Genomic DNA, 27,189 nt, shown 5'->3' with positions numbered 1-27,189 from the left:
GCTGTGGATTCATTTTTTGCAGCCTGAGCAGTGTGTGGGCATTTGCTGTCTCGTGTTGCCCTCTGGTGGTCATTATGCAGACAAATGCTGAGGAGCCAGCCCTCTCTCCGCCTTCCCACAGCTTCCATCCCTCACCCAGCGCCCACCTTGGATGTGGCCACACATTGTGTGTGAGTCCATGAAACAGCAGCTCTTGGTTGTCATGGAGTTCTCTGCCTCTGGATGATCAGGTGAGTTGGTAGGCGGCCCCCCACTACACAGCTTCTCACATTATTATTATTGATATTAAATAGGAGTGTGCTTCAAAAAGTTTGTGGAAAAACTTGTATTATCTTTTAGTTCTATTTTTCTACAAACTTTTTGAAATACCTTTATAGCTAATGTTAATAATGTTAAATGTAATACAAACATTGTTTGCTACGTATGGGTCCCTGACCCATCTATGAAATGCTGACAATAGGGTCAGGGAAACTGTACATGTTAAATCTTAGCATGGGACAGAGACAAAGTAAGTTTTCTATAAGCAATTGCTGTCATGAGTATTGGGGGAAATGTTCACCTGAGTGTAGGCTAATGTACCATGAGGAAACGCAGCCCTGTCACCAGCCCAGCTGGGCATGTCAGGAAACCTTTGCAGCCTCTATTTTCCCACCTGTGAAATGGCCACACCAGCTATGCCACCTCCCAGGGAAGTGGGGAGCACTGGGGAAGACTCGGAACTCGACAAGCAATTATTGGATATGCAGCTGGGGCTGGAAAGAGGTCTCCATAAGAGGAGGTCAGATGCCTAGGTACCACTCCCTGATCCCAAAAGAGAGGGGCTGTTTATTCCTGGGAGATGCTGGGTTCAAGGACCCCAGGCACAGTGCAGAGCAGAGGGGAGGCGCTAGCCTGAAGCAGGGAGAAGGGGCTAGCGAGGCCTCCGGGCCCTTCTCCACCAGCCCCAGGAGGGCCAGTAGGCATCTTCCACCCCAGGCAGGAGATGAGGGGACCTTCTGGGAGAATCTTCTGGGTCTTCCTCGTGGAAAAGCTGGTTCCCCCTCCCTGGTCCTGCCAACCAGCTTGCTGGTGTCTCACTCTAGGTTATTAGGCAAAACCTCCAATAGGAACGAAAGCCAGAGAACATGAAAATAGAGGAGAAAATGAGGTGGGGTAGGAGCTGAGAGAGAACAAGCAGTCCAACCAAGCACCAAAGGAAAACTCAAAACAAAGCAAAACTCCAATATTCTGAGAGAGGAGACGATACTGCACCCTAGAAGAAAACCAGGAGGCTGTTTCTTGAAAAGGACAAAGGAACAATAAAAAGCTCTATTAAAAGCATCACGACCTGAAATATCCAGTAGCGGGCTGGCCGGTTACTCAGTGGTTAAAGTGTGATGCTGATGACACCAAGTACAGGGTTTGATCTCTGTACTGGAAAGCCACCAAAACACAGACAAAAATATCCAATAAAAGAGTCAGAAGACAAAGTCACTTTCCAGAAAACAAAGAGTGCAAAACAGGAAAGGAAATTAGAAGATCAGTGTAGGTGGCCCAAGATCCAATTTATAAGAGTTAAAAAGAAAACAGAGAGGAGGAGATTGCCAGAGAAGTAGCAGGATGTTTCCAGAACCAAAAAGCTGTGTTTCAGATGGCAGGGGTCGGCCAAGCACCGGCACAACAAATGGCAGGGTGAGAGACTACTGTTAAATTTGAGAATCTGAGTACTAAAGAGAGGATATTAAAGGCTTCCTGAGATTAAAAAAAAAAAAAAAAGTCACACAAAATAGGAACCAGAAGGGCATGCACCCACTCAATGGCTGTACTGGGAGGCAGGAGACGATGGGGTTTATCTTCAACGTTCTGAATGAAACATAGTAGCCCAGAATCCACGGTCTAGTTAAGCCAGCAACCAACGGTGGGGGCTGAATAAGGCATTTCCCGACAGGCTACGGTCCTGAAAAACCTGAGTAACACGTCCTTCTCCAGCAACTACCAGGAGATGCATCACACCACTCGCACCAGAGTCCAGAAGGTGTGGGAGCCGGGACATGAGGAAGCAGTTGCACAGTGCCCCAAGACACAGGGCTACCAGGGGTGGAAGAGCCCAGTGATGGCTTTAAATGGCAACAGGAGGCAATTTCACCTCTAGGAAAAGCAAAAAAAAAAAAAAAAAAAAAAAAAAAAGCATGAAAAAAAAAGCCATAGAACCTTACTTGCTTATGCAGCAGAATATCGTCATAACAATCTAAATTGTGCAATGAATAAAATGTGACAAATACAGATTGGGTGAGTGGGGAGTTGAAGGGAGAGCAGGTGGTGTGTCCCAGGGCCAAGAGGAGCTCCGGGAAGCCATGGGCTCTGGAACCTTCTTCCGTAACTTCCTGGACCCTTCAGGAAGCAGTCTGTCCACTTGGCCTGCCGCCCAGCCATCCATTCTCTTACAGATCAGACTCTGGCTCAGCTTTCAGATCACTGGACTAGCCGCAGGTCCATATTATCACTTGTTTGCCTTTGTGTCTTCAGATTGTGACTTTGCTTAAATTACCAACTGGATAAAGAGCAATTAGTCTTAAATTGCGTCCTCAGTAGATGCTGTAGGGAGCTTACCCTTTTACTGGGAGATCCCAAATGCTACTTTGGAATCATCATGGATTTTATGGGCATCCAGCTTTTGATGTGCTTTTCCCTGGCTATCCCTTGAGTTATCTTTTCTGCTTATGTAGCCAAACTGACTTCACACACAATAGAAGACAGGATTTAGCCACCTTCCTATTTGGGTATTATTTTCATTTTCATTTCCTTCCTATTTGGGTATTATTTTTCATTTTTCATCAGACTTCTATATAATGAGCCTACATAGTATCCTAATTGAAGGAATCAAATACTGCAGCAAAATCCTGCAGAGCTACAAACACAAGCCCGAGTGCTGCCGCCTGCCTGGTGTCCTGCAACTGTCCTTGGCATGTACCTTCGTGTTCCAGGATCCTGTTTCTGAATGTTTGGAATGGCAGCAAGGGCCTGTGAGAGTGCATGTGTGTCACATGCCCCCCCACCCATCTTGCCTACACAGAGGTAAGAAGGCTATTTAGGACCCGCACAGCACAAATATTAGACAAATTTATTGAATGAATTAAGTTGTAGGTACCTGAGATTTTGACTGTAGAGAGATTTTTTTAAAAATTGTTTTTATTTCAACATGCACTAAAAAAATGATTACAGGACCGCTTAGGATAACACTAAGTAAAATGATGTGAGGCAACAGAGTAAGGTATTCCACAAACAATGGTATGTGGGCAGGGCAAAGTCTGAGTAGCACTTGAATGCCCAAGTCATTTGTCACAGGTGCAAAAGCACACAGAAGGTTTTGGATACTGTAGAGAAGTGACTGTAACAGCCCCGTCCAGGTCAAGAAACCAAGACAAGGCCAGTCCCTGCAAACACACTGGCATCCAGTAAGAACAGCGCCACTTAGTAAACTGTTTGAGAACCATCAATTAGTGACTTTATTTCATATAAAAGTTACACTGAGAGAAGAGGTTGAAAAGTCAAGTACACTTGATTTGCACGTACTTGCCGAGTCTCACAGGATTCAACCACTTGGGTAATTACTTTATTGATTAACAAGATATACATATTAAAGCCTCACATTGAAGCCCAGTACACACGTCCTCCCCAGACAACAGACGTGCAAATAAACACGCAGAACAGTCTCTGTGTCACCCTCGAGACGCATCCCATCCTCTGGCTGTGAAAGTTCATCCCTAGTAGCTCACATGTCTTCAGTGACTCAGTCCATTTGAAAAGCACCTACAGGTCTGTTCACTCGGCCACAATTGAGTGTCGGGTAGGTCCATCTGTGGTTCTGCGCGGACAAAGGTAGAAGCCCTGATCAGAATAGGGTACAGAGTAACTAAAGACAAAACCAAACAGCTCACAGATGAAGACATAGGCCAACAGTTCCCAGGAGGGAGACACCAACTTTTCTCAGCACAGGAGGCAGGCTAAAAGGAAGACCCTCAGACCGTGTTTGTGTCAGATTGCTTCTTGATGCGTCCAGCAAAAAATGTACAAACCAGGCAAGTTTAAGGCAAGTCCCCAAGGAGGGGAGCTGTTTGCTTTCTGGCATAATTGTAAGCTCCACACCAAGGATCCGATTTTATCACCTGTGCTGTGGGTAGAGAAGTAAACATAAATGATGACAGAAAAACACGAGCTGTTGCCATCCCGACCATTCTCAGCATCAGTGCTGCCTGCGTGGAGGCACGCAGTGGCCCTGCCAGGGGCTGGCTGCCTTGCGGCCCCTCACCTTCCCAGAGGCACCAGAAGGCCAACCCTGGCTTCTCGTGTCTCACGGATGACATGCCTCCCTACCTCCCAGCCATCAGCAGCACCGAGAGGCATGAGGCAGGAGGCCACCAAGAGACTTTGCTCTTCTCTTTCTGAGGTGCCATTTATGCACTGCTGATTTGGCTGGAGCAACAAAAAAATATGCTCCAAGGCCCTCGTGCACTCCAGATTTTTAAAATAAAATTTAAAAAGGAGGGCAACAAAGGACCACACAGGAATGATTGTTCTTTGGATCAAGATATTCTCCAGTATGCAATACATTCATAGTAACCCCACCAGGGGGACCCCACTGGGGAGGACCCCGCAGCAGCTCTCCCCTCTTCCCTGAAACATCTTTTCTAAAAAATAGCTTGTTTGCTGTACACAGCTGTTAAATGTTACATTGTGTGAACAACACTGCCAATTTTGACACACACATGCATGCACGCACACACACACACACACAGACACGCACACATACAGACTTGCTGCAAGGGTCAAAGGGTGCCTCTTCCAGGCAGTGGGGAGTACCGGAAGCCGCCTTCACTGTTTAGCACACACATCTTTTGCAACTTCAGTGCAAGTGTCAGAGCTAATCAAGTCCAAAATGTCTTTCTATGTAAACGCCCCTTCTGTGATCAAGGGAGTGCACTAATGAATCACAGGGTCAACAGGAACTCCCTGAAATGACTGGTCTGAGAATTCTTGTTCACTGGATTGACATTTTTTTTCTTCATATTGAAAAAGCAGCTCAGTACACAGGGTTTTGATAACCCATGTAATATCCCAAACATCTTCTTAGAAAATGCAAAGTATTGTTAACAAGAATCCTAACTGTGCAGGAAGGTAATGACATTTGGCTTCTGTGCATGGCCACACACCTTTACACTGGTCGTACGGGTGAAAACTGAAGAGAGCGTCATCATCCAGTTTGGAAAATCTGCAATCTGTGACTAGAAATATATAAAATTCTGCTTGCTGCAAGCAACTGGTTTGTGTAGGTTCCATTTTGCCCTATTGGTCACAGATGAGCTGCTGATGCCCTTTCAGACTCCAAATAAATAACTGCCAGTCATTTACAAGTTCCAGCATGACAGGAGGGCCTCACACAGAGAACTCCGGGCCTCCTCTTCTGGGTCTCATTTGCAGTCGCCTAAATCGGAAGCCAACAAAGGGATTCATCCAGAGGAGGGAGGGGGGACCCCCAAAGACAGACTTCATCCCTTCCCATCGCAGTCGCCGCTCCCACGTGGGTTTCTCACTTTTCAGTCTCTCGATCTCCTGGGAGCAGAAAGAAAACCAAGTGAGTGGCTGCTCCAGGAAATCCCCAACAGACACAGGGCTGAGTGGTTACAACAGGAACAACACTAGGGCTGGCTGCTTAGCTCACTTGGTTAGAGCATGGTGCTGGTAATACTAAGGTCAAGCGTTCAGATCCCCATATCAGCCAGCTGCCAAAAACAAAACAAAAAACGGGGCAACAACACCAAACTTCAGATTCCCATTTCATTTTAGAACCAGTGTTTAGTTAAAGTGTGGGTGCAAGGTGGTCAGGAGAGTGGCTCTCCTTCCTGATCCAGACCCCCACGGCCTCTGTGAGCACAGCCAGGCTGCAGCCATCTACCGAGACCTGTATCAGAGACAGCTGGGCTGTGGCCTCAATCTAGGCAGCTAGCCCAGACAGCCACAACTGGCCTCCAAGCCAGGGAACCGACAGTTTTATTCACTTACTACTCTGTACAAATATTTACCAAGCACCTACTCTAGACTTGCAGTGCAAGGGCATGAAGGCGATCAATTCCCTAACACTCACTGAGCTGCTCCAGGTGGCCGGGAACGTGCTGGGTTCTATCTGCCTGGCTCTGTTGACTCTCCAATCAAACTGATATGTGAAATATGCACTGTGCATAATGAAAGGAATAACAAATACGGGGAACTTTTCGAGCTTATCAAAACTGCCCAATTAATCTCCCAAGTTAATACATATGCACCTGTTGTTGACATTAGGGTTTTTCATTTACTCAAGCTTTGGCTAAAAACTAGGCAAGCACAGAACAAAGCAAAGCATACCGTTTCATCATTGCATATGGAGTGGATCTGGGTGCCAAACATAACTGCAGTGAAAGTGAAAAACAGAAGACCCTCAAGGCACAGGAAGATCAACAGGATTACAGTTATTGGAGGTGAAAAATCACTGCATTCTGTGAAAAAGAGAAAGTTGTCTTATGGCCAGACATAGGAGCATAATGAACACCCCAAACTGTAGGGCATTTAGCTCAGAGCAGAGCCCTCAGTGCCAGCGCTCAGCCAGCTGCCACAGAGGAATGTGCTTGCTTTGGAAATAGGCACATTCACTGTTCTCTGAGGAGCAGAGGAAGGTGGCCCTTCCAAGCAGAAATTCACACACCACCATTTATTTCCTGGTCAGTAGTTTCAAAAGATTCCATATTACCTGAGGTATCCACTGACTCTGTTTGTATACTGAACTGCTTATTAAAATGCAACTAAGGCTACACAAGAAGAGTCATGTGTACCTACACTTGTGAAGAGTCCTCATGAGGCCACCCTCCACACCCCCCAAGGGGCAAGACAAACCTGACCATGCCTAACTGCATATCTGCGGCTGGGCAAGTCACACCCATGTTCACTCTACTTGCTGGGTTCATTTATAGTGCGCTATACAAAGGATTGTTTTGAGCAAGGGTTAGCTAGCTACCAGAAAAAAAATAAAAGATTTGGTGGGAACAGCACTAATTTCCCTCTAGCTGAAAAATCTGCAAAATACAATTATTTAGTAGATGTTATTAATTGACTAGGGAAGAACAATTATATGGCTTCACTCTACCAGCAAAATGGCAATGTTAAAACTTAACGATACTCTTTTCTAAAAAAATTCAATTAATTCCTAATATAACTGCAAAGATTTCCTTCAAAATTGGAAAATCAAATCTTCCTTTAAAGCTTTCCCTTTTTCGTCCAATAGCATGCACTTCTAGGAATGATCCACAAAATTTGAGCTTACCTGTCCACTGCCCACGGACACAGGAAATGAACTGCAATCCACAGAGAATCAGAGCATGGACTGAAGACAGAGCTATATACATCTAGAATGAGGAGAAATTGGTAACTTAAATCCTTCTAGGAGCAAAGGCTCATGAACATTATTATCTACACAACCATTTCATTTATTAGGAAAAAAATAACAAGGGAAGGAGTAAATTGCAGCAGTTGACATCTGCCTACCCACGATTGTATCAGACCAGGTAAAATAATTTTATAGAAAAATATACAGAAGGGAAGTAAGTTCTAACATACGTTAGGAAGATATTATTAATGATGGTGATTTAAGGCATCTGAGAGAGAATTAAACTTCAGTGAACACCTAAAATAACACAAGCAACATATATTTACCTACTGGGACTGCTTCCTACCAATGACAGCACAGTATAAGAATTTGAATCCTCATATACAGTCTTTGTTGTTGTTGTTATTATTTTATAGGACTAAATAAACATACCATTTCTAAAAAAAAAAGAATCCTAGAGAAAAAGCTGGAGAGAAACTGGTCTGATGTTAGAATAAATTCCCCTGCTCCAGGCAAGATTCTAGTTAAAGAATTTCAAATTCAGTGTAAGTCACTACAAAAATATTTTTACTTACAGTGAAGAGCACAAAAAATCTCTGATTCTTTTCTCCTACACAATTGTTCACCCATGGGCAGTGATGATCCATTTTCCGAATACATCTTTTACAAATACTGAAAAGGAGAGTTTGGTTCTCAATATTCCATGCTCTGAGGAAACCAGAGTACCATATCCAAATAAAACCAAAGGTGGAAAAACACTAGAACCCATGTTCTAATATAGCATGACAAAAAACATCTATAATATATACTCACTATATTCCTTTACAGTTGATCATTTTAATTAAGTTAAATGTCTTCTGTTTCCTAAGGAAAAAATTCAGTGAACTAACAGTTTCAAAGCCAAAAAATTACACTGAGCCATATTTCACAAGTTTTCAGATCTTCCCAGTAGAACTGGGTCACACACACCTATAAATAATGATCCCAGTTTTGCAAGCTTATAAGTCTATTTCAATAAAAACAAAAATTGAACTTTTACCTTTGGGAAAAGAAAAATCCTTGGTACCTTCAAATGATTCCGACCACTCAATCTATATTCATCACAAAACATAGAACTATGCACCTGTGCATAAAGTTGTCTTGTGTATTTTACTTTTATCCAAAATATTCCATATGTCCAATTTCTTTTTTAAAAATTTATTTTTGGTTGGCTGGCCAATATGGGGATCTGAACCCCTGACCATGGTGTTATTAATACTGCACTGTAACCAACTGAACTAACTGGCCAGCCCCCATATGTCCAATTTTTATTAATTTATTAGTTTATTAATTATTTATATGGTAGCTGGCCAGTAAGGGGATCCGAACCCTTGACCTTGGTGTTATTATAAGGCTGAGCTCTAACTGACTAATGGGCCAGCCCTACATATGTCTAATTTTAAATAACTAATCTGCTATCTATTATTTTTTAGAAATAGCTTGCACCATATTTAACTACATCAAGCTAAAAATCTATGGCAGATTTCTTAACTGCGGGTGGACTTTCTGTAACGGTGTCACCTGTTCACTGACTCAGTTTCTCTGCCTGACTTGTACTGCACCAGTTAATACAATAATTTCCAATATGTTCCCATTTCATCATTTTAAACAGATTTAAAAAGTATAATATACATACCATAAAAGTTCACCCATTTTAAATGTACAACTCGATGATTTTTACTATATTAGCAGAATTGTGAGACCATTGCCATCTAATTTTAGAAAATTTCTATCACACCAAAAGAAACATCATGTCCATGTGCAGTCATTTCCCGATTCCCACTCCCAGCCCAAGACAACCACAAATCTACTCTCTGTCTCTATGCCATTTCATTTTTTAAATTTTCTGGCCAAACTTCATGGATATGAATCTTTTAAAATTCACTATTGCCATAAAGTAGACAAACCCCCCTTCCTATCTATCTGTCTTCTGTTGGAGTCCACGGAAGGACCTCCAGCTCACCCTCTTTCATCCTGGCAAATCATGGCACACAAGGAGAAAGGCACTGTTTAGGTATGGCCACACTCTATCAGTTTGAAAGCACAAGGATGCATGACCACTATTTCAAGAAGTGAAGTAGGCCCGGCCCCCCAGCAGCAAAAGACTCTCCGAAGGTCAGGAGTTGGCAGAGCTAGGGGAAGCAAACGAAACGCAACAAAGCCAAGAGAGCTAGATGTTCGGGTACACATGCACAACTGGACTGGGCTTATGTTCCTGCTTCTCAACATGAGAGTGGTGTTTGAGTGCATGTCCAGAAGAACTGAGCATCTACATTGCAACACCACACCAGGTGAGGACATGTGAACACTCAATAACCCTCAGTTTATCTGGCTGGGAGAACCAGGAGAGGGGTGAGGGGAAGATTCTAAGCCTCCCCACTGGATTCCACACAGGATGTGCCCAGCAGCCGCATGTGCCAACCTGTGGCGCCATGCCACTGAAACAGAAGTAGACGCCTGTCACTTCTTCCTCTGGCTATTGTCCTACAGTGAGTTTCCCCTGGTGAGCAGGGATCCCAAAGTCTGTATTCTTCCCAAACTCCTGGCAAGTCTCTGCAGCACTGATCTGACACTGGCCCTTGGACTCAGCCCTCTATCATGGAGACAGAATGACACCTACAGGTCCCGCTGTGGCGGGGGCCACAGTACCTGCAGTGGTGGGCGCGCTCTGGCTTGATACAGCAGCACTTGGGGCACTTGTAGATCACTTCACCGGGCTTCAGCTGCAAACTCTCCATGTATTCTTTCGTAGCGTTTCCTTTGGGTACTGCCCCCTACAGTAAGAAAAGAATGTATTTTAGTTGCGGAGAAGGAAAGGTCAAAAAAAGTCAATAAATGTAGGAATTCATCTTAGATTTTCTATTCGATCAAATACTTTATAATGCTGTGGTTGCCACTTAAAGCATATTAAATATGGAAAATGCATTACTCGTACAGGACCAGAAGTTGTATTTTCCACAAAAATAAATAAATAAAACAGGCCTTTTTATCCTTTTCATAAATGGAGAAATGGTGTTTCCTAGCTCACTGTGGGACACACTGGAGGCACAGCATGTGCCAGCACGAGGGCAGGTGGCTGCCTCCAGACGTTCTGTGCCTGGGACGTTCCTGTCAACACTGCCTCCCTCTCACCCCATGTGAAGGAGAAGGGTTTACCTGGCAAGTGCTGCCAGAGAGTGTCCTATCAGCTGCAGCAGGGGAACGTGAACAAATCAGTCTCAAAAAGGACTTTATCTCATGTTGTTCAAGTTATGTAATGCATTTGTCTCTTTGCCAACCTCATCAGGAGCATTCACACATAATTTACATACAAAGGGGCAGAGGGCGGCCCAGACCACCTGACCCACTTCATGAGGCAGCCCGGGCACAGCAGCATCAGGAGCTGTGGCAGTGCATGTGCCCTTGTCCAAAGTGCCAGAGGAGCTGGACAAAGACAAGAAAGGGAAAGCCATGGAAAGATAAGTTAGGGGAGCTGGGAACTGATGGCAAGAGGCAGAGCACTGGAGGCAAGAGCCAGCGGACAGAGCCTGCAGTCGGCTGAAGACCGGATGCAGGGAAAGGCAGGCATGCACAGGGCAGTGGAGACATGTAATGACGAACATGTTTGTGGGAGATTGTTCCTGAAGTTGTGGCAGGGTGGAAAAAGACTGGCAGACCTGCTGGGGGTCCTAAATGCCTCAAGGTAGGGAACAAAGTCTTATATCCTGTCTGAGCCCAAAGCCTGAATTTCACACAGAAATGCACACTTCTGGAGAATGAGACCCACCAACACATCAGGAAGAGTCCAGAGAGCAGTGACAGGCAAATGGAAGGGTGGGAACTTAGAGCCTGGGGGACAACGGAGGGGAGGTCAGGGACAGTGAGTGAGTCTGACAACAGCAAAAGCACAGCTGGAGCTCCTTAAAGCCAGATGCCCAGCTGGACACAGAGCTACAGAGCTGAACTTCTGCGGTGTAAGGGCCAACATCCAAATTTTAGAAAGCTCAGCAGCTGAGTGTGCTGAGGAGCTGGAGACTGAGGCCCACTGGATTCAAGGCCCCCACTAGGCCAGAGCCAGAGCCTCGGGCAGCAGTGGGCAATGAGGCCCCAAAGATGCATGGGGCAGGGAGGGGCTGCAGGGCAAAGCTGAACCTTCAATGCAGCTGACTTCCTCCAAACAAGGACCCGCCAGTTCTAGCACTCTAACATGGGAAAGCTGTTTTGGTCAAGATCCTAGAGTTTGTTAACGGTCAAACTGTCTCCTTAAAGAAGTTCAGAAAGTTAAGGGTTCAAACTTTCTTGACTTGGAAACTTAAATCAGAATAAGTAAAATATTTTACTTAACTTACTTACACACCACTATTTGGAGTCCTTAATCATCAATGTTCTTTCACCAATCCAGGAGGAGTCTTATTGATTCTATGATTTTACAAAATCCTGTAATACTGCATATACACCCCAAATAACAGTTCAGTGTTACAACTTTCCTCAATAAGCGGAAATGGACCAGATTTAAAAACTCCAAACATCCTTAACGTTTATGAGACACGCAAGTATTTTTCCATGGTAAAAGCAAATGTGATACAATATGGCATAATACACTCCAGAAAGCAGACACCCCAGCAATTCCCATTTTTTCTGGATCAGTTATGATGTGTTAACTGAGGAAAGATGTTTCTCGAAGGGGTAAGCCAAGTACTCCATTAGGTGATCCCTAGGATGTTAGATCCTGCAAGGGGTTTTGGACATGTTCTAGTTCCAGGTGGTCCTTTTTGCTGCTCAGAATCTGGGCTGACAAGAGAGCTCCCCAAGGGCACAGTCTCCTCAGGGCTCCGAGGCCATTCACCAGAGGACCCCACAGTCCATCATCTACATGTTCCTTCTGAGCCTTTCAAGGTGTGGTTTGGCAGAAGCAGAGACAGCACATGGAAGGGCTGGCCCTGTGGCCACTGGCTGTCACTTTTACAGAAGGCACTGCCAGGAGATGCCCATGATGACGGCTGCAGGGAGAGCGCCCTGTCACCTCTGCACCAATAGGGGACCACACTTCATTCCACCAAAACAAACCTTCCAAATAACCAAGCATGTTCCGCAAGCCCCAGCTGGAACCATTTTCAGCGGGAGGTCTTTCTAAAGTGCTCCTTGACTCTTTCCCACCCCACCTTCCCACAGGACTGAGGGCAGAGGCATCAGACCACACAATGCCTTTGGGGCTGCTTCCCTTTGGAACTGCCTTTTGATTTACTGCTGCCTCTTCTAGCAAACCCTTCTTCACACCTGCCCACGACCCACCTCCAGTCTGCCCTGGTGAGGGAAACCAGATACCCAGGCTTAGGAAGCACTCTCAACCATGACATGCTTCCACGGAAGATACGCCTCGCAGAGCACGCTTCCTCTACTTTCTTTTTCACCCTCTCTTTCCATCTCGACTGGAGTAGTGAGTTCTGGATCACAGGGCCTAACCAAGGGGAGCTAAGAATAGGGCTGTGCCTCTTGATCCAGTTTACCAGGGACAAGAAGCATGTTAAAACCGGTTCGGGCATATAAAACGCAACCTCCAGTTACAAGACAAAGGACTGTGTTTCTTTGACCAAAAAATCCCAAGGAAAAAAGGAGATTGCAGGGACCACTGAGATTAAAAATATGCTGAGAGATACATAAACCAATCACAACATTCGGATCCTAATTCAAACAAAAAAGAATGTAAAAGAACTGAGACAGCTGAAGAAATGTGATCTCCAACTGGACAGAAGGTATTCAGGAATTATTAAGTTGCTTAACATGAGCTATTGGTATTACGGTCATGTTTATTAAAAAGAGCCCTTACTTTAAAAAAATACACACAAATATCTACAAATGAAAGTGAGACCATTATAGTCCTTTTTTTCTACTTTTGCATATTTTTGAAATTTTCGGAGAGAAGTTAATAACAAGCAGAGGCTTTGTAGACAGACAAATCTGGTTCAACTCCCAGCAGCTCTGTCTCTTCCTCGCCATGAGGCCTTGTTCTTTTTTTTTTTTTTTTTCTTTTTCTTTTTCGTGACCGGCACTCAGCCAGTGAGTGCACCGGCCATTCCTATATAGGATCCGAACCCGCGGCCGCTGGGAGCGTCGCCGCGCTCCCAGCGCCGCACCCTCCCGAGTGCGCCACAGGCTCGGCCCATGAGGCCTTGTTCTGATGTGCATACACCACAGAGGATTAAGGGAGAGCGCCTTTGGCAGAGCACCTGGAACAGGATCAGCAGCTCCACAAAAGGTACCCTTTACAAGGCACATGGTCAAACGTCTGCTGAGAAGGCTGACGTGCTTAAAATGGGGTGGGAGAAGGCTACGGGTTCGGGTGAAGGTCTGTGAGCTCCTGGGTAGTAGGTGCTCTTTCACAGTGTTCTCCGTGCACTTCCAAATGCTAAGATGGGTCAAAGTCTCATCTGTCAGCAGTGGGGCTGGCTGCTTTATTACTGGATCAGACATGTCTTCCTCTCTGCTCACCCCTCACTCAAAGGACCAACCACTCTCCTCAAGTAACAACGCAATCCCCAGCCAATCCCAGCAAGGACTGCTGAGGCCTGCTGGTTTAGGAAAATGACATGAATTGCCACTGGGGTCTGCCCTGACCCCTCAACTGCCCTTGCCCAGGGGTGGCGTGATGGTTCTAGTACAGCCCAGACTGCACCCTGGCATGGTCAAGAAGACAGAGAGTGGGCCTCTGACCCTCCTGCGTCACACTGTCTCCTTTAGGAATGTGGATTTGGAACTCAACACTTCGAACTCAATCTGGTCTGTGGCGCTACCCTTCTTCCACAGACAGCAGGGCGAGCCAGGATTCTGAGGGACAGGAAAAGCCAAGGGCATCTGTCAGTCTTTCCGCTGTCTACCTTCTGGACAGCTTTCATAGCCTGCCAGCACCTCATGCCTTCTCGCCCATGAGGTCCTCAGACTCCCTGTGTACTCGGTTTTATTCACTCTGACTCCCAGTGGTTTCTGTAACTGGCCACCAGAGTCATGTGGCAGTTAAAACTGTGACATCCAAATGGACAAAGGACTCAAATAGACATTTCTCCAAAGAAGATATACAAATGGCTGATAAGCACAAGAAAGATGCTTTCTTTCTTTTTTCTAACATAACTGGTCATTAGGGAAATACAAATCAAAACCACAAGGAGATACCACTCTACAAAAGCCAGACAAAAACAAGTGCTGGGAAGATGTGGACACTGCTGGTGGCAATGTAAAATGGTACAGCCACTTTGGAGAATAGTCTGGCAGTTCCACAAGAAGTTAAACACAGAGGTACCATAGGACCCACCCAGCAATTCCACTCTTAGGTACATACCCAAGAGAAATGTAACATATGTCCACACAAATGTTCAGAGCAGCATTATTCATAATAGCCAAAAAGTGGAAACCACCCAAACACACATCAACTGATGCTGGCTATAAACAAATGTGGTCTGTCCATACAGAATGATTCAGCCATGAAAAGGAATGAAGTATTGATTCACACTATAAAACAAATGAACCTTGAAAACATGATGCTAAGTGAAAGAAGCCAGACACAAAAGGCCACATATATTATTCCATTTAAATGAGATGACCAGAATAAGAAAATCCATAGAGACAGAAAGTAGATTAGTGGCTGCCAGGGGTGGCGGGGAGGAATGAGGAGTGACTGCTACTGGGTATGGGGTTTCCCACATGGCCTGCGAGAACCCTACAATCAGCTGTAATGCTCCTCCCTAACTGGAGGACACTTTAAAACTCAGAGAAACAGCTTCAACCCCATGTGGGAGCTCTGAATCAGGGGCCTTCAAGACATCAAGAACTAGGGGTAGTTCACTAAGCCAGGTCCGGCCTGTCTTTCTTCTTGGCTAAAGGCCGTCTGCTCCAAAGATGAACCCAATGGCTCCACACACCCGTGGCATCTCGCTCCCCAGGCCCAGCACCTAAACTCTACATGGCAGTCGCTTCTTACAAAACAACAGCATGCGCCTGATGCACCAGTGATTGTGGACTCCTTCCTCTCTGCCTTGCAGGACTATTGGACCTTTTCCTTTCACCAGCGAGCTGACTGCAGCGCTTGCTTCAGACTTTAGCTAGACACAACAAGAATTACAGAGCTAGGAGGAACTCAGAGATAACATCTAACCTTTAGCCCAAAGAAGCTGAATTAGTTGCTTATGGTCAAACAAGACTGAAAAGATTAGGAAAGTGGTGAAATCTAGAACCCAGGCCTCTTAGCTTTCAGTGCATCTTTTAGAGAAACAAAACATTTATTCTAGAAGGAATTTTAGACATTACCTAGCACAATCTCTTCATCTGAATAAACAGCCCAATGGAATAATATTCTCCATCAATATACCATGATGTCACTTCTATTTAAGTAATGTTTATACTCCAGTTAGGACGTGAAAAATGCCACAAGTCTGTACCCAGGAATGAAAAAAAAAACCTGAGGTTATTCAAACAAGAGATGCTTTGTCACATGGGCTGTGGTGCAACATAAACCCAGATCCAACAGAGACCCAGCGGTGTGGCGAGTACTCACAGGGTCGGTGAGCATGGTTCTCAGGTGGGACGACAGGGCAAGCACAGCCAGGCAGTTGAAAATGATCCCATTGACCACAGAGTACCAGAAGTCTTTGGAGGGGAGCAGCATGACGAACGTCACCACAAAGTCTGCATAGACAACCAGAAGCCACGTCATGACAGCGCAGATCATGCCACATCCATCGCGGATGAACCAGACCCTGTCTGCCACATCAGCCTCAGAAGAGGAGGATGACGACGAAGAGTCATAATTGTCATTTTCGGTCAGGAGAGGATGATGCTCGACGTCCCGGAGCCTGTGTCCTGATGGCTGCATGATTTCCCTGACGCGCCCTAGAGAGGGGTTGACACAGCGCTGGTGAGGCTCACGGGAACACAAGCACACGCTCATACTCACGCACACACACATACACACATGCGCGCGCGCACTCGTACACACTACCCGCCTTAAATGTGATGTTTTAGGTCTGCACTTGGCCATTTTACAAAGTTTGTCTAAATACACATAGCAGGAAATAAAATAAAAATCTAACTAGTTAAGATCTGAATTTTTAAAACTTCTATCTTAACATACCACTGTCTACAACAAAATGAATCCCACAGTTTAGGTTATACTTATATATGCAAAACTGTCACCTACAGTTAGCCATAGTCACATACAAACAAAAATAATGAAAAGGACAGGCCATATGCAAAATCACAGCACCCTAGTCCCCTGCACAGCAGAGGAACCCTGTCGCCCACTGTTGTATCCACTCCAAGCACCCGCAGCCCACCATCTGTGCTCCTTTCAGCAGGTCACCTCCAGCACACCTGAGCAGACACTCCGTACAGGTGGCAGCAAACAGCATGGTATAAGCCTGGTAACGAAGTGGGTGGCTCTCCACTCAATTTTATACTGGCTCGTGAACACTGAGCTCACGTTTCTTACCTGGCTTTTCTCGATGTGATGCTCAGTTTACCCCCGTTTCTCCCCTGTTGTAACTCAGATAACACACATCTCATCTCCATATTACTCGACTCTATGTCCCATTTCTACAATGCGCTTCGTCTCTACTTTGATCTTTTTAAGTTTCCTTCATTAGTAATACATTCGTTTTTAAACTGTTCTATTGACACCTCTCCTCTGTTTCATATAACATCTGATTTCCAAGAATACACAGAGTCCAAAGAAACTAAAAACAAAATTGCTCTTTCGTAGTGACTATTTTGACTGCTGCTTTAAACGTCTGGCCTTCTTTTATCAGTGTCTGATGCGTGTAGACACCATATTCCTGACAAAGAGCAGGAAGAGAAGGGTCAGAGCTGATTTTATCTTCACTTCTTACAGGGGAGAGAAAACACTGACAAGCATTTCAACAAATTGACCAAGCAACTTCTCAGAGCAGGAGCTCTGCCTGCCTTTGAAAGAAGTGGCGCATAGGACTGCGGCTTCTGGGGTGTGAAACGGAGGGGGCAGCAGGAACTCTCTTGGATTTCAGGTTTGCTACAGCTGATTGACATATTTTCAAATCTGGGTGTGCCTTTTTATTCCTAAATGCAACTAGAACACAGAGATCAGGAAAATGTTTAACTTGCTGATGAGAGTTCATACTCCAAAGACTTTGCAGAATTCCTTGGCCATATAAAAGGTAATGACTGGTATGAAAGAAAACTAAAATTGTTCTCCCAAGTCAGTAAAATAGCCCTACTCTTGAATTACACAAAAATATTTTTAAGTGAAATAGCTCAAAAAAATTTTTAAGTGATACAGAAGAAACTAAAGATCAAAAGAATTTGGATAGACCTTAACCAGCCGTTCTTTCAGCTAGCATCTCTAAACTCTACATCTTTCAGATTTGTCTGCTCAGTGTCCCCTGTAAACCCCCTTTGTGAAGTCTAGCCCCTCTTCATTAACCCCATTCACTCTACACAGCCTAATTTTTCTCTCTTCCAGGCAAGCCACCCTGAAAAGAGGTTTCCTCTTCCTCTGAGGAGCACTTTGAAAAGTGGTCACTACACATCAGCATGACCATCTGTAGATGAAGGCTGAAACTGCTCTGCCTACACCCCTAGTATAGCCTGAAGCTGTCAGGGGGATGAGAAAGTCTCTGCAAGTTTCTGTCTCCCCTGGATTCCCAGGCACGTGCATTGGCTCTACTTCCAGGGTACTTTCCACTTCCCAGCTCAAAGAGCCTCTGCACGTCTCCCTGCCCTGCCTGACATCTGCCCCTCCTAGGGGGGTCTATGTCTCCTCTGCCTGGGTTCCCGTCTGTGCCTCAACAATGCCTGGCACACAGCAAGGGCATGTTGGTTTAAAGGCATATGCAACAAAAAGAAGGTGGTCCCTTTCTCAGATTCAAATAGTTTCCTAGGAAATCATCGTGTCAAAGGGAAACCTGCATGCCCATGTTCATCTCAGCTCTGTTTACAATAGCTAAGACATGGAACCAACCTAAATGTCCATCGACGGATGACCAGATAAGGAAACTGTGGTAATATACACTATGGAATACTACTCTTCCATAAAAAAAGAACGAAATACTTCCATTTGCAACAACATGGATGAGCCTGGAGAAACTTATGTTGAGTGAAATAAGCAAAGCACAGAGGAATAAATACCGCATGTGCTCACTCACGTGGGAGCTAAGAGAGAAAGAAGGAAGGAAAGAAAGACCACAGTAGTGCATTGGATTTGCAGAGGTAGAGAACATTCCTTAGGCTACAAAGTGGAGTGGGGAGGAAAGAGGGAGGAGGGGAAGTTGGGGATAATTGGGTGGGGGACACGAGGTACAAATGCAATTTGTGGTAATGGGTATGCTGCCAGTATGAATCTGGCCCCTACATCATGGGCATGAGGGGTGACAATCAGCTTTGCATCTCATGAATATTCATAACCAATAAAAAAATTAATTAAAATTAAAATTAAAACAAAAAACAAACACCAAATAGTCTCCTAGGGATTCCATACAAGTTCCTTAGTGAATCACAAGTGCAGGCCCAGGTATATAAAGGCCTTAAGCTGAAAAATACTGACCAGAACCACTTTGCTTTATGGTCACTTCTCAAGTAGGATGCACTCCATGAGGAAGGGGACTGCTTACTAGACAGAAAGACAATAAGCTACTTCTGTCATAGCACAATGTCTGTGCAGTCTGAATTCCTTCCAGAAAGCGGGACCCCATGGGTCTTCTAAAGGAGCACAGGCCGACCCCTGAGCCAGGTCAGCTCAGCTTCCTGGCCCAGGGCCTGGTAAGAATTGCCACAACAGCAGGATATGGCCTCTGGGGTGCACCTTCCCTGGGAGCAGCTGTGCATGAGAGTATCCACGAGCACACCAAACACTGCATGTGGGAGGACGTTCCTTAGAAGTGCAAACTAGATGGTGGTGTGACACACAGTGTTTGAGGGCTTTGGCGCCAAATCTGTAAAATCCACTAGAAGTTAACAGGAAAATAATCTTGAGATCCAAAAATCACGTTATTTTCAAGAAAGCAGTCTATGAACATAGCAAGGCACGGCCCGACAAATTCAGCTCTCTGCAATAAAGTGCACGTGCGCTCGCTGAGTCACTGTGCTTACACTTCATCAACTCAGCAGGAAGGGTGGGGAGGAAATGAAGAAACCATTCCTTTACATGAACCTAATCTAAAATGATTGGGAACATGGGAGCAAACAGCACAGCGATTTGATATGCAGTAACAAAATGCACACACTCAGGAGCAATCAGGGCGCAGGCTTACTCTACACGAAATACCAAAATCACGATCGATTTTGTACTCTTGAAGCCCATTTCCGAGAGAACCCTGAAGGGACTGTGCACTGACTGAGAGTAAACAGATGTCGCATCATCATTTTTCTACTTTAATGGCCAATTTTAATAGGATTTTTCCTACACTGCTGAACCTAAGCTCTTTATCATCATGTTAAATAAAGCCATTTCCCAGAACTCTGAAAGCAACACTATGGCTCTCCACTAGTGAAGGGGCAACCTCAGTGAAGAGCAAAAACTCTCTATTTTATTTGCACTTGAAGATTCTCCTCATCTTTCAATACTGGCCAATAACTTATCATTCAATTCATGGACTCCTCCTCCAAAGACACACTCTCCTTTCAGCACAGGCGGTAAGCAAACCTCAGACAACAGGTGAAAAGAAACTTCACCTGTCACCGTTAGCCTCTGCGCTGCTTCTGTTTCACCATGCGCAGAGTAACACACAAGTATTTCAGTAACACGTAAGTGCCTGCTGTCACACAGGAAGTAGTAATCACACACCTCCATATTCACACCCTTACCTCACAAACTACTTCTGAACATCACTTGAACACTTTGCGCCTTTTCTTCAGGATCTTAAGGTGCATGCTGTCCTATGTGATGGGATCTGAAAGACAATAAAACCTGATTAGAAAAGTTATTTATTTTCTGACAGAAAAGTGTGCAATATTTATTGGGGTATGATTGAGTTGGGGAACATATATATGCAACATAAGATTTTACACATAAAATGCTGTCATTCAGAACCATCCATAACTATGAAATCATTGTTCTTCTGTTTTGATTACTAGTAATTGATAGACAGTCCTGGAAATTAAGTAATTTATTTTATATCTGTCCACTTTACCCTCCTGCTCTATTAGTCCCAGTGTTAAATACAAATCTCTAAGCCAAAATCTCTCAAGAAAGATCCCCAGGGATAATCCAGACCAAATCTGGATAGCTGCATTTCAACCATCAACAAACTTTTTTGCCAGCCACATTAAAGGAATTATAGAAAATGGGAGAGTGAGCCTGAGAGACGAGATGTGTGGGACTAGACGGGACTGGATGAGATGGGACATCATACTCCGCTGTGGGAGGGAGCCAGGCCCATGAAGGAGAATGCTGGAACTGAGTGGTAACACTACTGAGAGAGCAAACTCCCTGCACTAATCTCCCACGTGCCTCCCAGAACTCTACCAGGTGGGAGCGTGGATGAATCCTCTTTAGAAGCACTTATCTGGCTCAAGAGCAAAGGTCTAAAGGTCCCAAGATGTGGGCAATCCCAACAAAAGGTCAGATTCACTGCCACCAGGGGACACCCTACCCATGGACAGAAAGGCTCCAAGTGCTTGTCATAGCTCAGTCCTAAAAATGAAGAAAACCTGAAATATGTCTCACGAAAGAGAGCCCAAAAAAGAAATAGGGAAGAAAGGAATTCAGAACAGGCACAATGCACAGAGAAGAAAACGTCAACAAAGCACAACCTTAATTAACATCCTTAGCAATGAGAAGAGACTGTGTCTGTCAAACAAAAAGAGGACCATTTTGAGAACTTCCTGGTTACTGAAAATAAAAATACAACGGTAGAATTTTAAAATTTTAAAAATAGGATTGGATAAGAGAGTGAGGAAATCTCTCAGAAAGGAGAACTAAAGGACAAAGCCCTTAGGAGTGAATATAAAACAAAATTAGAGGCTCGACACAGGAGCCCACCTTCCACACACAACGAAGGTCTAGCGCAGACCTCCATAAGGAAAAGGCAAGCACATCGGGCCTCTTGGTGCTGGAACTCTGGTTTCAGTTCTGGCTGCCTGGGGCCTGTCAGCCCTCCATTCCGTTTTTACCCAGTATCCTTCCAAAAGAGTGTTTTTCTGCTTAAGTTCCTGTTGTTTGAAATCAAGAACCCTGACTAGTACACCAGGAGGCTGGAGTGGAAGAGGGTGAAGGGGTAAGGGGGCCAGGGGAGAATCAAGGGGTGGGAAGGGGTAAATTTCCCATTTCTGCCATCCAGCATGTTTCTCCCAATACCTCAGAGACTGTGCACTGTTTCCTGCCTCAAGTGTGCCACGCCTGCACCAGGGCCAGGCGCTGCTGTCAGCCTGTGCCCCTGTCCACTGCAAGACTCCCTGGAGGCTATCCTCTCTCAGCATTTACTAGGCAACCTTCTGTCCCAGGCCTTCGAACACCTACACACCAATGGCTCCAGCTGAGTCCCTTCTGAGCTTTTAATACAAATGTGGCCATGAATCCTGCTTACACTAATGGAGGTGATTTTTTAAATACAGTATTTCTATATAGTAGTTTTATTCAAATGTCTATGCAATAGCCACCAACTTTAAAAGCTTAATAATATTTTGAACCGTTTTCCAATGAGCTTATCTAGCAATGTTTTAAAATATAAAACTATAGGACTACCAATTGCAGGCATCAGATCAACAGAATTTCTACAATGAGACCAAATCCCCAATTATTTTTATAAATTAAAAAATTAACCAACACAATCATCACTTTGGAAAACAATCTGGTACTCTCTCAAAGGTAAACACCTAGGCTATGACTCCACTTCAAGGTTTTTACCCAAGAAAAATGCGTATGAATATGAACACAAAGCTTGTACAAAACTGTTCCTCACAGATTTGTTCAGAATATCCTCCACTGGAAACAACGCAAATATCAATCAACAGAAGAGGAATAAACAAACTGTGGTATATTAATACCATGGTATACCTCTGAACAACAAAAAAGGGAAAAAAGTGCCGATATAAGCAACAACATGAATAAATCTCAAAAATATGCCAAGTGAAAGAAGCCAGACAGAATAGTATGGTGTGATTCCACCTGTATGACGCTCTAAACCAGGCAAACCAATTTATTTAGAAAGAAATTAGGTTAGAGGTTTGAGCACAAGGGGCGAATGACGGGGAACAGACCATGGAATGTTCTGAGTGGGTGTACATGTCCACATCTTGATAGGGAAACCCGCTACACAGGCCCATGTGTTTGTCAAAACAAAACTCAATGAGCAGTTTAAAAAAAAAAAAAAACACCTCAATGAACTACATACGTAAAACTCTGCATTTCATTGTATATCAGTCATGCCTCAATAAAACAAAGTAGGAGGAAAAAACACCCAGCACAAGTACAAGTTGCAGGTGCGGAAGTAAAAGGGTGCAGCCAAGGCCAAGTCCTGGCCATGCTAGAACAGTTTTCTTCCTGTATGAACTGTACACATGAGTCAAGGCCCTGTCTGAGATTTACTTTTGTCTGTAACTTCATGCAAGTTTCTTAAGCTTTTCCCCTGACTTTTTTTCTTGACTACAAACAGAAAATATATTTCTCATAGACACAGTGAAAACAAACAAAAGACGTCAATATCTTTGGTGATCAGTTACTACAAAAAAGAATCAAGGTATAATTATTTTTACTCCTGCAATACTAGGAGTATCTACCCAAGAATCTGATATTCATAATTAGTTAAAATGCAGTTTAAACTTGTCATTGCTTTACTATTTGTACACCCACTGATGACCCATAAAAAACAGAAATAAGCAAATCTTTGTTTCAGGCACAGAAGTGTATGAAGCAAATGCAAACCCTGCTGCAAGAGATCGATTTCATTCAAACAAGGGGGTGGGTGTCCAAGCACCACACTCTGTGCAGGGCCCCAGGCATGTGCAGCCCAAGGCATGAGCTTCAGCCACAGGAGTTCACAAACCAGCAAAGTGGGAATCAGCCTTGTAAATAATGTGCTGAGTGCTGTCCCCAAATCAGGAGCAAAGTGTGATAAGGGAGAGAGATGACAACAGCTAATTCTGTCTGGAGGAACCAGAGCAAGTGTCGATAAAGACAGCAAAAGCGGACCCTGACAGACAAGCAAGCTGTGGCCAGGAAGAGAGGACAATATGAGACGGTGCACAGAGGTGGAGAGGGAATACAGTGTGCAAAGGGAAAATATGACCAGAAGGACAAGATTGAGGTCCACTAGAAAAGTACTGTAAATGCCACGCTAAGGGGTGTGAGATTCTGGATTTCGTTCTGCTTGAATGGGAGGCATCAGAACTTTGGCGAATGGACAGATGTTTTACAAACACAACTGGCAACAAAGTGAGACAAGGCTGGCAGCAGGAAGACTAGTGCAGAATGCTACTGACTCTTACCACATAGAGCTGAGGGCTGGGAGGGTAGCAGGGTGTAGTGGACTGAAATATGTCCTCCCAAAACTCACTGAAGCTTGATTTGCACGAGTTTATATATTAGAATCTTAGCCCCACTGTGACTGTTAAGACTGTGGGAAATCCTGTTATGGTAATTGAAAGGTGGAGCCTTAAATAGGTGATAGGATTGTAGGAACATGCCATAGTGAATGGATTAGAAATGGTGGTGAATGGCATGGTTCTGAGGACTTTAACAGAAGAGGAGAGTCTGTTTCTCTTTGCTCTCTCTGCTTCCACCATCTTGCAATGTGAGACCCCTGGGTCACTGTCACCACCACCAGATGGACTTCGGACTTCCCAGCCTCAGAAACTGTAAGCAACAAATGTCATTTTTCTTTATAAATCACCCAGTTTCAGGTATTTTGTTATAAGCAACATAAACGAACTAATACACAGGGCCTGTCTGGGGATCTCTGAGAGACAGGGACAGGAAGAACAACAGTACAATGACCAACAGGATGGGACGGAAGGGAGCACAATGACAGCAGAGTAAAAGGGACAGCGCTCCTCTGGAACAGGGGAGCCGCAGACTCAGGCAGAGTGCTGAGACCAGGGCCCAGCGAATTTAAGGTGCCTGCAGGATAAGCTCGCAGAATGGACCAGAGGACAATGAGTGCTCTGACCTAGAATAGGAGGCTGGACCACAGTGGTGACAGGCAAATTGCGAATGGAAGAGCTCACCCAAGACACCATGGAAGTGTGGAGCTCACTCAAGACACCATGGAAGTGTGGAGCTGAGAGCGTGGGGAACAGACACTGAAGGAGGGAAGCCGGGAAAGGCAGGGCAGGGAGTTAAGGGAAGTACAAGGAAAGGAGAGACCAGTCGGGAGGGCTGAAGCAGTCAAGCACCCCCAGTGAAGCACCAGGAAAGGCCATCAGAGCACCAGGGACGTCTCCCAGCAGTCTCAGTAAAGTGCCAGGAGCTTGAGAGGCTCAGTGTTGAGAAAATTAAAGAGTAAATTTTTTAAATTGCAGTTGAATGACAGACATCGGTAGCTAGAGGGAAAAGTGGAGGAAAATCTTTTTATTTTTAAGTGCCCCTCTCATATATTATCTCATTTAATGCTTGTGACAATTCTGCAGAAGTTCTTGGTCTCCCCACTTCACAGATGAGCTCCCTTGGATCCACGGGATTTAAGTACCCACCCAAAGTGACTATTAATCTGAGGTACCAGTCTGAATCCCAGGTCCTTGTGACTTCACAAGAGTCCCACCCATGATGTATTTTGGTATAACCACATTACTTTTAAAAAGCCTAGGATTTCCCCAAAAGTGGATTAAATAGAAACAGAATAAGAATATATGCCTACTTAAGCCAAATATGCTATTAGACTAAGAGCACATAAGCTAAGAGGCCTTGCCACAGTGGCTTCCATTTCTTTCTTCTTTCTAATTCCTTATTCGAACCCTTCTTGCCAACTACAAAAGCAATATAGGCTCACTGCAAGTTTCTGTTTATAAGGAATACGGTCCAAGTTTGCAGACCAAGAGAATGAAGCCACAAAGAAGGAAAGACAAAAGGTGAAAGAGAAAGAAAACTGTTAAAAGACAATGAAGTGATAAGCCATAGGCTGCAAGAAAATACTGCAATCATATATCCAATAAAGAACTCAAATGTAGAATACATAAAGAACTTTTAAAACTCAGCAATAAGAAAACAAACACAATTTTTAAAATAGGAAAAAGATCTGAATAGGGCTGGCCAGTTAGCTCACTTGGTATGAGTGTGGTGCTGGGGACATCAAGGTCCAGGGTTCAGATCCTATACTGGTCAGCTGCAAGGAAAAAAAAAAAAAAAAGATCTGAACGGAAACCTCACAAAAGAGGTTATACAGATGGAAAACAAGCATATGCAAAGTTGTTCAACATCATGTTGGGAACTGCAAATTAAAACGATGAGGTACCTGCCTGTAAGAACAGCTAATAATAATACAAAACTGACCATGCCAACCGCTCACAACAGTGCTGAACAGCAAAGCACCTACCTCATTCATCCCAAGGGAATGCAAATGCTACAGCCACTTGGGGAAGAACTTTTTTTTTTTTTGGCACAGCCACTTTGGAAGACAGTTTGGAAGTTTTCTACAAAGCTAAGCATAGTCTTACCATACAACCTAGCAACCACGCTCTTACTGAAAATTTAACATCCACACAAAACCCTGCATGGGAGAGTTCACAGCAGCTTTATCCATACTCACTAAAAAGTGGAAGCACCAAGATGTCCTTCAACAGGTCAATGGATAAACTGTGGTATGTCCACAAAATTCAGCAGTAAAAAGAAACTATAACACACAAAAACATGGATGAATCTTAAAAGCATATTGTTAAGTAAAAGAAGCCAGAGAAAAGGCTACATATTGTATGACTCCAATTATATGACATTCTGAAGAAGGCAAAACTATAGAGATGGTAAACAGATCAGTGGCTACCAGGAGCTGGAGGGTGGGTAAAGCTCAGGGGATTTTTTTTTAGGATAGTGTTAACTATTCTGTATGATACTGAGATGGTGGATAGATGACATTATGAACTTGCAAAAACTCACAGAACTTTACAACACAGTGAACCTTAATATATGCAATTTCTAAAAATCACTTAGGAAGTCAGGGGATCTCAGAAAGAAATGCAGACTGTGACAAAAGAATCTAACTGTATTGCAAATGTATGAAACAACTGCAGAGGGCAGGAGAAAGATGCTGCCTTAAGAAACTTGGGCAATGAGTAGAATCTGTAAGACTAAAGGCCAAAAAAAAAAAAAAAAAAAAAAAAAAAGAGCCATAAACACCTTATTTTATTTGACCAAGTTGTTTCCCAGAGAGTACAATGAACAATTCTGAAACCATTACACTCATATTCTGGAATTGGACAATTAAGTAAATGAATGGCAGATGGCAGGAGTCAGGTGTCTCACTTTCGGAGTGCAAGGCTCCAGATAAGCGAGGGTAGGAGAACAGAATGATCCATGTGGGTTAGAGTTGGAGACATAAGTATGAACTCACGGTTAGTTTAATATAGATATAGTTACACATGGAAATATTTATAGACCTGTATATACATGGGTTAGTACACATATATTTACCTGCTCTGAGGACCTAGAAGAAACACCCCAATAGCCACCAGCACACCTAATCCCCAGATCTTGGTTTTCAATACCATTCCCTAATAAATAAAAAGAACCAAGACTTCTTAGAGAAATGGCTGATTCCAGGGCTAAGGTAGGAAATATACAAGATGAGCCTGGGGCATTTTGTATTGCCAGGAAGTAAAGAAGTGCTCAAAAT

The 27,189-nt window shown here is 44.2% G+C and overlaps 1 protein-coding gene across 5 annotated transcripts in view; it reads right to left on the bottom strand.

Annotated features, from left to right (window-relative positions):
• Positions 1–3,461: 3,461 nt before the first annotated feature.
• ZDHHC7 (zinc finger DHHC-type palmitoyltransferase 7) overlaps positions 3,462–27,189 on the bottom strand; it is a 33,480-nt gene continuing 9,752 nt past the window's right edge. Inside the window, exons 2-9 of one of the 5 annotated variants that reach the window (XR_010024658.1) lie at positions 20,234–20,319; positions 15,957–16,291; positions 10,082–10,206; positions 7,969–8,065; positions 7,331–7,412; positions 6,379–6,509; positions 4,790–5,589; positions 3,462–4,150 (exon numbers count right to left, since the gene is read on the bottom strand). Coding sequence is in view for 1 of the 5 variants with exons in the window: in XM_063112125.1 (XP_062968195.1) it covers positions 5,413–5,589; positions 6,379–6,509; positions 7,331–7,412; positions 7,969–8,065; positions 10,082–10,206; positions 15,957–16,274 (930 nt within the window). In the remaining 4 variants the exon portion in view is untranslated. Of the gene's footprint in view, positions 5,590–6,378; positions 6,510–7,330; positions 7,413–7,968; positions 8,066–10,081; positions 10,207–15,956; positions 16,292–20,233; positions 20,320–27,189 lie in introns of all 5 variants that reach the window. The other 4 variants (XR_010024660.1, XR_010024659.1, XR_010024661.1 and 1 more) reach the window with 4 other exon arrangements.

The sequence above is a fragment of the Cynocephalus volans genome, chromosome 10 (genome assembly GCF_027409185.1).
Source record: "Cynocephalus volans isolate mCynVol1 chromosome 10, mCynVol1.pri, whole genome shotgun sequence".
Lineage (NCBI taxonomy): Eukaryota > Metazoa > Chordata > Mammalia > Dermoptera > Cynocephalidae > Cynocephalus > Cynocephalus volans.
This window is presented reverse-complemented; position numbering and strand designations above follow the sequence as displayed.